This window comes from Miscanthus floridulus, chromosome 5 (genome assembly GCF_019320115.1).
Source record: "Miscanthus floridulus cultivar M001 chromosome 5, ASM1932011v1, whole genome shotgun sequence".
Classification (NCBI taxonomy): domain Eukaryota; kingdom Viridiplantae; phylum Streptophyta; class Magnoliopsida; order Poales; family Poaceae; genus Miscanthus; species Miscanthus floridulus.
Window position 1 is genome coordinate 13,416,275 of NC_089584.1, and position 11,324 is coordinate 13,427,598.

Genomic DNA, 11,324 nt, shown 5'->3' on the forward strand with positions numbered 1-11,324 from the left:
ACCAGGGGGCTGCACGACCAGGCTGGGCATTGCCTTCTTTGGGCTTGCCTGACTAGGCTTCCAGGTGAGTAGTTGGGCTGCCAATTTGGCTCACTAGGGTCTGTAATATATATACATGAGGCCAAGTCTCCAGGGTTCCCATCTCTTATTCTCTCCGGTGCGTGACGATTGCTGCTGCTCTGCTCTCTCTCTCTCTTCTCCTCTCCTGTGCGTGACGGCTGCTGCTGCTCTGGTCTTTCTCTTCTTTGCTCCTGTGCGTGACGGCTGCTGCTGCTCTGCTCTTTCTCTCTTCTCTGCTTCTCTTCCCCAGCCAGCACGCCCCTTGGTGAAGCTCTTCCCTGGCTCTGCGCCTCTGCTCCCCCCTAGCTCACGAAAATGAGCTCTTCCTCCAATGATGGTAGGTGTGCCCACTGCCCAGACCAGACTCGACTGGTCGTCCTAGTCGACGACTAATCGCGACTAATCGTCTGGTCGGTCCCATGGCAATTAGAGTTGACTAGACGACTTGAAAACATTGGTTCCATCTGTAAGGAGTTTCGGTTTCCTTCGAAAAGACGCCGGAAGGATTTATATTTGTTTAATGAGGCATTAAATTTTGAAACCCACAGGCATCAAATTTTGAAACTCACCATAGTTAAAACTAACTGGAAGAAACGAAGTAAAGTTGGAATATTAACATGCGATTTGTTGAAGGTTTCAATTCAATGCCCACTAGCAAACGGTCAGATATCATCTCCATAAATACCCGGAGGTTGGGGTGATTAACAAACCAATCTGGAGAGAAAGGAAAGAGCATCATATCGTGGGGGGAAAAAATGGCAATAATTACTGTTCCTCGAGTTGTCCCTTCTCCTGCTGAAGATGCCGCGGCTCTCTTGAAGGCGTTCCAAGGTTACTGCTGCTCCTGAATCCTGATCTTTCTGACTGTAGCGCGCGTAACATGCTCAAATTTTTGTGGTTCATTCAGGATGGGGCACCGACGAGCAGGCGGTGATATCCATCTTAGCTCACCGCGACGCGACCCAGAGGAAGCAGATCGCGCTGGAGTACGAACACAAGTACAGCGAGAGCCTAATCCAGCGCCTGCAGTCAGAGCTCTCCGGCGATTTTGAGGTTCAGATTAGTGTGCATGCATTTGCCCTCCTGCTCCGATGAGCTTATTTTTTGTCAGTTCAGTTCGCCTGACCGCTAATGCGTTTGCAGAGAGCAGTGTACCACTGGATGTTTGACCCCGCCGAGAGGCAGGCTGTGATGGCGAACGCCGCAACGGAATGCATACAGGAGGAGTACCCGGTGATCGTGGAGGTCGCGTGCACCAACTCGTCCGCGGAGCTCGTGGCCGTCAAGAAGGCATACCATGCCCTGTACAGGCGCTCCCTGGAAGAAGACGTCGCCGCTCGTGCCACGGGCAACCTTCGCAGTGTACGTGCAGCTAGCTGCAGTTCGCTTACTTGTTCACCATGCATCCAGCATCCTTGACGACGACACTCCTTGTCGTGCCGGCCGGCTAGCTACCTAACCTGTCCTCGTACGTACGTCACCTTCGTTCAGCTTCTGCTCGCGCTGGTGAGCACGTACAGGTACGACGGCGACGACAACGTGGACATGGAGCTAGCGCGATCAGAGGCGAAGATCGTGCACGAGGCTGTGCGGCGCGCCGCGGCAGCGGGGGGTCACGAGGAGCTCATCAGGGTGGTGGGCACCAGGAGCAAGGCGCAGCTCAGGGCCACGTTCGGCTGCTTCAAGGACGAGCACCGCGGCAGCGTCACCAAGGCGCTGCCGCGTGGGGACGACCCCACGGGGTGCCCCCGCGCGCTGCGGACGGCGGTGCGGTGCGTTGCGGATCCCAGCAAGTACTTCGCCAAGGTGAGGCGGTGGTCGTCGACGATGATCGTCGTCGTTGTTGAACTGAACGGAACTGATTATTGTTGCCGTTGTATGTGTTGGCTGAAAAGATCGATTCTGAGATGGATTAGGCACGCACGCAGGTGCTGAGGAACGCGACGCGCGAGTCTGCAGGGACCGACGAGGATAGCCTGACGAGGGTGGTGGTGATGCACGCGGAGAAGGACGACATGGGGGCCATCTGCGCCGCGTTCCAGAAGAGGGCGTCGTGCACCTTGGAACAGGCCATCGCCCAGGAAACCTCGGGGGACTACAGGAGCTTCCTGCTGGCTCTTCTTGGAAGCTAAACAGCAGTATACATATATATAATATAATGCTAATGCATGATCCATCGGTCGACGGCCATAATATCTCGTCGATTATATTACGAAACAAAATAACGGTCTTAGTAGCTGTTTAATTAGACAGTGAGATGATGCAGGGGCGTGGTACAGTTACAGTGTGCGTTTTCAGTACTACCTTATATATTTATTAGTTTGGAGTAATATAAAATGTAACAAGTGAAGGCAATAACAACAAAAACTATATATATATATATACCATCTCCTTTAATTAGGCCCCCCTTTAGAACACAATTATGGTCTTAATTTGATCGTCATCATTTCATTGCAACAGAGCCCAAAGTCAAAACCAATGTGTCATTTCATCTTGCACCGGATAAGCTCTTTGTCGGGATGTAACATACATTGCCTTTTTTTTAATAATGGAAAGATATGCATAGTCGTGATTATTACAATACTGTCATTGTGTTGACTCTAACCATCGTCATATCAAGAAGTCACCGTCTCCTTTTGGTCCCAAACCTATGCGTCCCTGAATAGTACATGTAAATAAGATTTTGCTTACATCTGTCAAAAACTAGCTCATTCTGATTGACCATCGTATTGCCCAACACAGAGCTGAAGCTCCTATCAACATTTTTTATAGTTTTAGTTTAATGCTATACAATGTTAAAAGTTTGAATTGAAATGCATGCAAAATAAACTTAGCATAATGTCAATAAAAAAATATTGTATGGTTTCATGCTTTTATAGATACACTCTATAAACATAGTATATATTTAAGTGGATAGCAAAAGCTACGTATATAGAAAAGTCAAAACGTTTTGCCTTTGCGCAAGAGCAAGGATCCAAGTGTCTTACACAAGAGAGACCGAGAGAGCAAAAGCTATGTATCTAAGTGCTCTTCCTCCTAATGATGAAGGATTCAATTAATTTTACTGATAACACCATATATTAAAATCAAGGAATATAAATAGGTTATCATTTTGATCTGTGGGTTACAAAAGATACATCTCCAAAAGTGAACAGGGCAAGGACAACAAAGTGAAACAAGTAATAGGAAAAAAAAATTCAATTACACATGCTCAGTAACAATCTGAGACTAATCAACGATTTTGCTGCAGAGCTAAGTAATATATCTTCATGCAGTCTGATGCTAAATGTATGGCCTTGGACATTCATAGTTGAGCAAGCACCTTTGTTGATCATGAGCTGCCGTGGCAGCAATTGTATTATTTCAGCCAATGGTTTAGATCAAAGCATGGACATAAAATTCTTTTCTCAGGTATTATATCTGCAGAATGTAGAGGATAACATCAGTAAATCTTGGAGTCTTGGACCTCAAATCAGGCGTTATCATCCTGTGGCCTCCACAAACCAAGGAATTTGATGCTTTAAATAGATTTACTGATGCCTAGCTGGTGCCACACCCCAACTAGAAAATTTGCTAAAACCAGCTGGTGCCTGCAGGCTGCAGAATTATGGCAAGACAAGATAAGGCTTACCTTGAACATTTCGCTGAAAAGTCCTTCTAAAGGGTTCTGGCGCTGTATATTGTAAAATTTTGCAGCTATTTCGTCCAGTAACTGCAAAATGCAACCATGCAATCTCATAAGCTGCCAAAGTTTGCAAATTTTCTAGTTTGACATGATACTATGATAGCAAGTTAGTTCCAGAAATACAGCTAACTTTCAACAGATTCCTACAGGATCCAAAATAATCTTTTACATAAGCACATTATTACCAATATTTTTCCAGTTTTTTAAACTATTATATCCTGGTTCCTGTCAAATTCATGGCTACAGTTGTAAAAGATGACATGTGATGCTGAACAGATATTCTTAACGAGCAACAAAATATTTGAGAAATGGCACTACCTCCTGAAACACAGGGTCACGATCTGTACTTGTCTTATACTTCTGTCGAAGTGTCCTAAAAAGAGGGTAAGCATCTCTCTCAAGCCTGTAAACAGTGTCAAATGTTACAAATGCTAGAGTGCTGGAAACAAATAATATATTCCATGACATATAAATTGTCAGAATTTGAAACAACTTGAAATGTTCCATTAAGATCATTTAAAACATATATGGTGACATTAATATGTTCAAAGTGGCCAACGGGCCTCTAGTCCATCTGGTTAGAGAACCTCAGTGGCACTCCTCGGGTCCTGGAATCGACTCCTCGTGGGAGCGAATTTCAGGCTGTGGTTAAAAAAAAAACCCTCGTCTGTCCCAGGAAAGGTAGCGTAGTCTTGTGAAGGCACAGGTCAAGAGCCGGCCCACTCACAGGTTACGGTTCCGTGTGTATGGATGGGGCAGGGGTCCAGGGATTTTCTCGATTTGTGTGAGAAGACCTTCTTAAGCACAATACCCAGGGGGCGGTCTTGACCTCTCGCAGGTCGAGTTTTTTTCTATATGTTCAAAGTGCAGTACCAGTTTGTTATAAAGAAAATACCTAGCGAATATCTTAATAGTGCAGATTTTGTATCCAGGGGCGTGAGCATCCCCATTAGTGGAATTCATCATGCAGCAATACTTCAAAAATTCATCAAAGGAATATTGTATGTAGTGCACATAAAGTTAAGTATAGCTACAACAATTCAGTTTCAAATTCATCCTAGTTGTCAAGAATCAAAATAGAAGAGCAGTCAATCTGGCACTGTTCATCACGTGATGACAGTAGTGTTTTTCAAATATTTTGGAATTCACTACCCATCGTTTCCTGGCAATACTAATACTCTGGAAGATGAATTTTGTCCTGTGTTTTTTTGCCTTAAAACACAGGTTTTATCTTTCTTTTTCTGCAACTTTGGTTCTGCCTTTTAAATAAAATGCACATAGCGGCTTCCCTACTGTATTTCGCCTTTTAAACACATGTTTTTTTGAATGTCGACATGAAAAATGAATTTGAGATTGAATTTTTGCAGGTTTATTTAGCTTGTGTACTGCATACATGATTGTGTGATGATTTTTGAACCACAGCAATATGTTGGCTTAACTATATTTTGGCTAAAGAGGATGATCCCTTCCCTGAACCCTGGGACATCAACAAATTATTGATCTCTTAACACGGGGCAACATACCACAGAAGAGAGCAAAAAATAAAACATGATATCAGTGATTTGTGATACTGGCATTCAAATATAATTCCTGCAATACTATTATAAGCTTCAGAAAGCATAGCATGACACGGTAGCAAATCAATAAACAAACCTAACAGCTTGAACTAAACCAAAAAATGAAAAAATAACCAAACCTCACCATGAAGTTGTCAAGAGAGAAGTGAAACTATTCTAAAACAAAAGAAAGAGGCACTACACCTGTCCAATTGGCGTATTAACTTACTTCATGGTCTTAGACACATCAAAATAAAAACAAAATTTGCCTTTGATCATAACTATTCACAAGAAACATATATGAATCCACACTCCTTAATTAGTTTTTTTCTTGAAGGGACCAGGACATCAACGTATCAGTTAAATTGTTACTAATTGTTTTAAATCAACTCATTAAGAGCAAGACATGAATCTTAGGTCGGAAGATCACACAAAATTAGGCAATCTACTCATTTTGCAGTTGACAATTCAAAACTATTCATCCAAAACTGCAACACTTTTCCTGCAACAATTTGTCCAGTCTGAAAGAGAGAACATTCTTACGTTGATAAAAGATCAGGAAAGAATAGGGGACAAACTTACGTGGGTAAAAGATACTTGATGAACTGAATCAAGTCTGTTTTGGGAAAATCCGAGTTAGCAGATTTTAGTTGTTCCTTCATCTCATCCATAAGTAAATTCGCATCTCTCAGGTTCCCTTGAGATAGGTACCTTAAGGAATGAATATTATGTCAGGAAACAGAATATCTCTTATTCTCTACCCAACAATAATATCATAACATATACTTGTATCCCACCAATGAAACCGTCTAGTTTACTCTGAAGTATGCTACTCTCTGCATTCGGCATAGGCCAAAGGGAATTTGTGGATCACATGTCAGGATATTTATTCGAGACAATATAACCTAGGTAGTTGTTGTTAATCATGTACCGATTAATTAAAGAAAACTCAACCAACCTATGAAGAACTAGGTATCATTGTATAAATATAAAAAATTGGCAGCCAAATTCAAGCAGGGAGTGTACACCCACAACTCCCACCGAACTAGGTTCAGTTTCTAATTATGGTCTTGCTAACCTCTACCTAATAACACTGCAAATATAACAGAAACCAGACCTTTCCTGCATTGCAATACACTGAAGATCTGCACTCATACATGGAAAGGACATCCTCCCGATCCCAAGAAAAAATTATGGAAGGATATCTTACATTAGAACCCCACGTGCAATTGCAGTATCATCTTCACCAGGGTAACACTGCATATCACAACAAAAAGGATTAGATTATCACACTATGTAAACTTATTTAAGAACAAAACCGCTACCTTGCCCATAAAGTTCACCAGCATAGAAGCGAACTTTTTTGGATCATTTCCGTGTACAAAATGACTTGAGACTTTAGTCATGTCCTGCAGTCAAAGGTACTAAACATTAAACCTTGGAGCAAAATCACAAAAGCACTAAACTATAGCAACAGCAGTGACTCATAAAAAAAACTGAAGCTTCAATATAGAAGACATACACATTCTTATCAGCCAATGAATTATAGCAAGTTACCGTCTCTGGAGATTCTGAATATATGTATTCTGCTAACATAACATGCAGCTCAGGAGAACCATTTCTTGATGTTCCAAACTCAGCAGACCACCTTAAAAAAATAAATGACACATTATTAGTGTCGTATGAAGACAGCACCTTGATAAGAGGGAGAACCATCATAAAGCTCAATAACAGAGTAAGAATGGAAATAACAATCGTAATTCGTATTGCAGTGTCAAAACCACACAATATTTTAGCATAAGCCACATTTCAATATTTCATCTTGAAATAACAGCATGACCAACTCTAGAAACCATAACATCAAGATCAACTATTGAAAGTCTCAATAAAACATGTGAAATGAGAGCAATATTATGGAAAATTATCTTTGTTCTTTACCTTTTGACTTAACCAGTCAGATGATTCTGAATTTTCATATAAAACGAGAGCAAATGAGTCAGAACCATGCATTACCCTATCACTATAATCCCAATAACTCATTCATGTTATCTGCTAGGTTATGCACATAAGTTTGGAAACAATTTGATGCTTTAATGGCAAACATTTGTTTACTGTTACATGCATTGAATAAAATTTGTGTAACCCTACCTGATCGCAGCTTTCAGGAATGATGAACAACTCTCTGCACGCACTTTGGCAGCAGAAATAGCTTCAGATAATTGATGCCCTTCATCATCATAGTCATCTCCAAGGAAATGTGGAACAGTTATCCTTGGGAATGCCTCATATATCTTTCTGATACGATCTAATGTGACACAATATAGTTACTATCACAAAACGTGATATCTATCAACCGAATTTATTGCATGCATCAATTTACTAGAAGGGGATTGTTTTATTCAGTTCATGCAGAACCATAAGAGGACCAACAAAATTTTCTGTATGTAAAGAGAGAAAAAAAAAGAGAACTAAATATGCTAAAATCAAATTTGGCACTAGAGGACAAGGGTCACTGCTTTCAACAATATTTTAGGCTCTTCAATATTTTGCACGAAGCTAGGAGTAACAAAAAAATGATATACTGTACAAATGGATTGGCTAGATAATTGAAGGAAAAACAAACTGAAACAATAGGAAATATTGGGATGATCAGTAGAAGGAACTTATGTATTGTGCTTCTTTATAAAAGAAAAAAACTGACCAAAATTTTGTTCACTATATGCAAGCTCTCCTGTGATGAGGGTGTCAACAAAGAGGACAGCAAGTTCACCACCACAGGTAACCTGGAATTGTTGATAATAATATAAACACAACGGAATCTTTTACCAGTAAGGAAAATGAAGGATTTCAAAGTTCTACATGCTGCTGCAATGTGGCTTCTACCATGGATTGGGTCCAAATGCAGTTTAGGTTGACACAAGTACATAAGCAGTTAACAGCAAAACTAGTGCTCTACCATTTATCCTGAAAATCCAAAGCACCTCGCTATAGTACAGCAAGGTAGCCTATGCTACAATAACATCTGTTTCCAATTAAAGAGCAAAATGGAATGGGCATTTGTAGAGTCTGTTTTATAAATTATTTCGGGAGTGCAAAAAAAGAAGGAAAAATAAACACAGGAAACATTAACGGCTTGCCGCAGAGGAAGAAACTGCATGCATAAAATAATCTAGCTTAAGCTGTTCTTTTTCCTTTTTGATTCTGCATCCCCTAAATGGGAAAAAGTTGAAGAAAATTGTGCAGTTGGGTAACTCCTACATAAAAATTAGGAAAACTCGTAATGAGATCAAATCAATCAATATTCTTGGTATAAATTGATGGATGACATCAGCTGCTAACAATATTTGTTAACTTGCACTATCACAAGAAAGTAACCTGCCCATGCTTCAATTGTACCAAAGCGCCTGATTGAAGGATGTCCAAGGCTTCTGAATACTTCTGAGCAGTAATATATCTACACAAGATGTGTCAAAACAAGTTAAGATGATCTACTAAGTGTTGGTATATTGTGATCCCTGAGACTACATTCTCCCTTGGCTAATTCTGGTAAAATTTACGCATCATTTTCGGCTATTTATTTTTCTAATTATATGATACATTTTGATCCTTGAAAACCGTAATGTTTCGCACCCTGTTGAATCAAATTACATAAACACCTTCAAATAAAATTCTTTCCTAAATTACCCAACCTAATCTGCACTATCCTTCTGGCTTAAGAAACATGGGCATTTCATGTGTGAATAACATTTGTCCACAATGCAAGGTTTTTGTTCTTTCTTTTACTTGAAATGTTCTATAGGTATGCCCTGACATGAGTACCTTTAAGATGCTATATGAGCCAAACTAATAACAAATAACAAACCGATTCAGCTTTTGCTCATGGAGTCAACTTTAATAATGGTGTGTAAGGTTGATCTCCATCATGTACTAAGAAACTCTTAAATAGACTGAAACATAAGGTTGTTGAAATTGTGCAACAAGAGGAACAAAGAGAGCCAACCATTTGTTATTAAGTTACATAATATACATAGTACCTTGCACTGGTTGACTTGTACATTTGTTGAGCTTCATAGAAATTTCCTCCAGCCACCATACTCTCAAGCCTTTCAATTGTCTGAGAAACATAATTCACAATTATTAATATATTGAGTAAAATTCTACAGGACATGTGCCTAAAATACAACTTAATGCTGCCAAGGAAACACAAGCTCACATAACAGCTAATGCTAAAAGGGTGCAGTGAAATACTTTAGAGCAGATAGGGCAAGGTTTTGTTGCTAAATCCATTCACTTTTCATTAGTCGAAAGTCGAAACACACAAGCTACTCATGAATATTCACATCATTGAATTGTTTTTCAAAATGCTTCTACCCTCTTAACGGATAATGACTGCTTTCTGTAGCAACAGAAATTTCACAAGAGAACTGAAAAAGTAATATTAAAGAAACTTTCAGAGTTTATACAGGAAATTGCATAAAAGAATTCTGGTTTCGAGGTAAAAATTGTGCTTAGTTTTGTTCGAGTAAATGGCGCCAAGCTTGGGGAAGAGAAATAATCAAATATGGTTGTTAGGTTGCGATGATATGGTAATTCTGGTGATAAAAGCATCAACGTTGGGATCTTATTATTATATACAGGACTACTCGTTGTTTCCTTTTTTTTAATTGATTGAGAAAAGTGTGCAGTATCCCTTGTGCAGACAACTAGATTCAACCAAGTGAAACTCAGCATCATTATTGAATTTTTTTCCTCTCGAATGCGTGCCCGCGTCACCGTGCATTGGAGGTCTTCAGCAACCCTAGTTCCAACAAATTGGCCATGAGAGGCGATGCCCCGGAGGCGCAGACGTTGGTTCCCCGAGATCCAACTCGCCCATCTCGCACACGCCCGAAAGACACGAACGCTCACATTAATGCGAACGCGCTCACCTCACCCGCGGGGCCCGAGCAGAAGCCATAGGAAGGGAAGGGATGAACGGGGAGAGGGGATCCCTCACCTTCTCGGGAGGAGGCAGGTCGCGGCGCGACCTCATGCTCCCCCTCATGCTCAAGGACCGCGACATGGCTCCCCGACGGGCTAGCCCCGGCGCCGGCGGTGAGAGGAGGACGGCGGGCAGCGGTGGTGGGTGTGGGTGATCGGAGTCGCCGCGTCGGTAAAGGAATCGCCTCTGGGGTAAGAGACGGCGTGCGTGGCCTGGCTCTTGGTGGGTGGGCGCTGATCGTGCTCGCGCGAATCCTAAAGCGATCGTCTCTCCGTTTTGGTTCCCGAATCCCGAGCCCTTTAGTTTAGGGAAATCCACGTATTTTTCGATTTATTTCTTAGCACAAGGACAACTTAAACTGTAACTCTATTACTCTCTCCGTCGCACACGTTTTAGGTTTGGACATGGAAATTAAGAAAAATCATCCTAAAATAAAGAACGTTTTAGGTTTGGACACGAGAATTAAAGAAAAGTAAAAACATGTCATGCAACAAGAAGAAGAGAGATAGAGAGAAATAAAATCAACGTCAACTATTTTGGCCTTGGGATGGAGGGATCATGTGATGAAATTGACCGGTTCCACGATTTTTTTTTGGGATTAATGGATCATGCCATTACAATTTTCGTGCTTCTAATAAGATATATTATTACTATTCATCTATTTTAGAAACTTGCCATTACAATAGTCCCTATACCTAATCCATGCTATTTTCTACACTTGAAACGACACTGGGCCTATTTTCAGATCATTGTATTTTCATATCATCTAAAATACTCCTACTACCCTCTCCCCACTCAATGGCATGTGGGCCCCACAGTCATCGCCTTCCTCTAACCCGCTTCAAGCAGTTCAACGGTAATCTAAATATATAGTCATGCTAGTAGCTCGGCAACACCGCCCCATGGAAGTAGAGCTCTTGCTTCTCCAAGCAGTTCAATGGTGCCATGGCTGAAGCACTGTTGAAGACGATGGACCTCGCCGCAGATACTGACGACGCGCGCAAGGCGGCGTTTGGCTCCATCAACAGCGTCAAGTGAGCCA

General features: G+C 41.3%; 2 protein-coding genes across 2 annotated transcripts; one reads left to right on the plus strand and one right to left on the minus strand.

Annotated features, from left to right (window-relative positions):
• The first annotated feature begins 791 nt into the window (after positions 1 to 791).
• Positions 792 to 2,192, plus strand: LOC136451559 (annexin-like protein RJ4). The gene is made up of 5 exons (XM_066452257.1): positions 792 to 891; positions 968 to 1,113; positions 1,204 to 1,422; positions 1,552 to 1,866; positions 1,989 to 2,192. Exons 1-5 carry the CDS (start codon positions 816 to 818, stop codon positions 2,190 to 2,192), a joined length of 960 nt encoding a protein of 319 aa, XP_066308354.1. The 5' UTR covers positions 792 to 815.
• A 907-nt stretch (positions 2,193 to 3,099) lies between these two features.
• Positions 3,100 to 10,533, minus strand: LOC136451560 (protein GET4-like). Its single transcript, XM_066452258.1, has 12 exons — positions 10,298 to 10,533; positions 9,336 to 9,415; positions 8,677 to 8,755; positions 8,003 to 8,084; positions 7,450 to 7,606; positions 6,859 to 6,949; positions 6,627 to 6,710; positions 6,512 to 6,558; positions 5,884 to 6,012; positions 4,064 to 4,148; positions 3,692 to 3,772; positions 3,100 to 3,480 (listed from the first exon to the last, which is right to left on the minus strand). Exons 1-12 carry the CDS (start codon positions 10,361 to 10,363, stop codon positions 3,475 to 3,477), a joined length of 987 nt encoding a protein of 328 aa, XP_066308355.1. The 5' UTR covers positions 10,364 to 10,533; the 3' UTR covers positions 3,100 to 3,474.
• Positions 10,534 to 11,324: the final 791 nt, after the last annotated feature.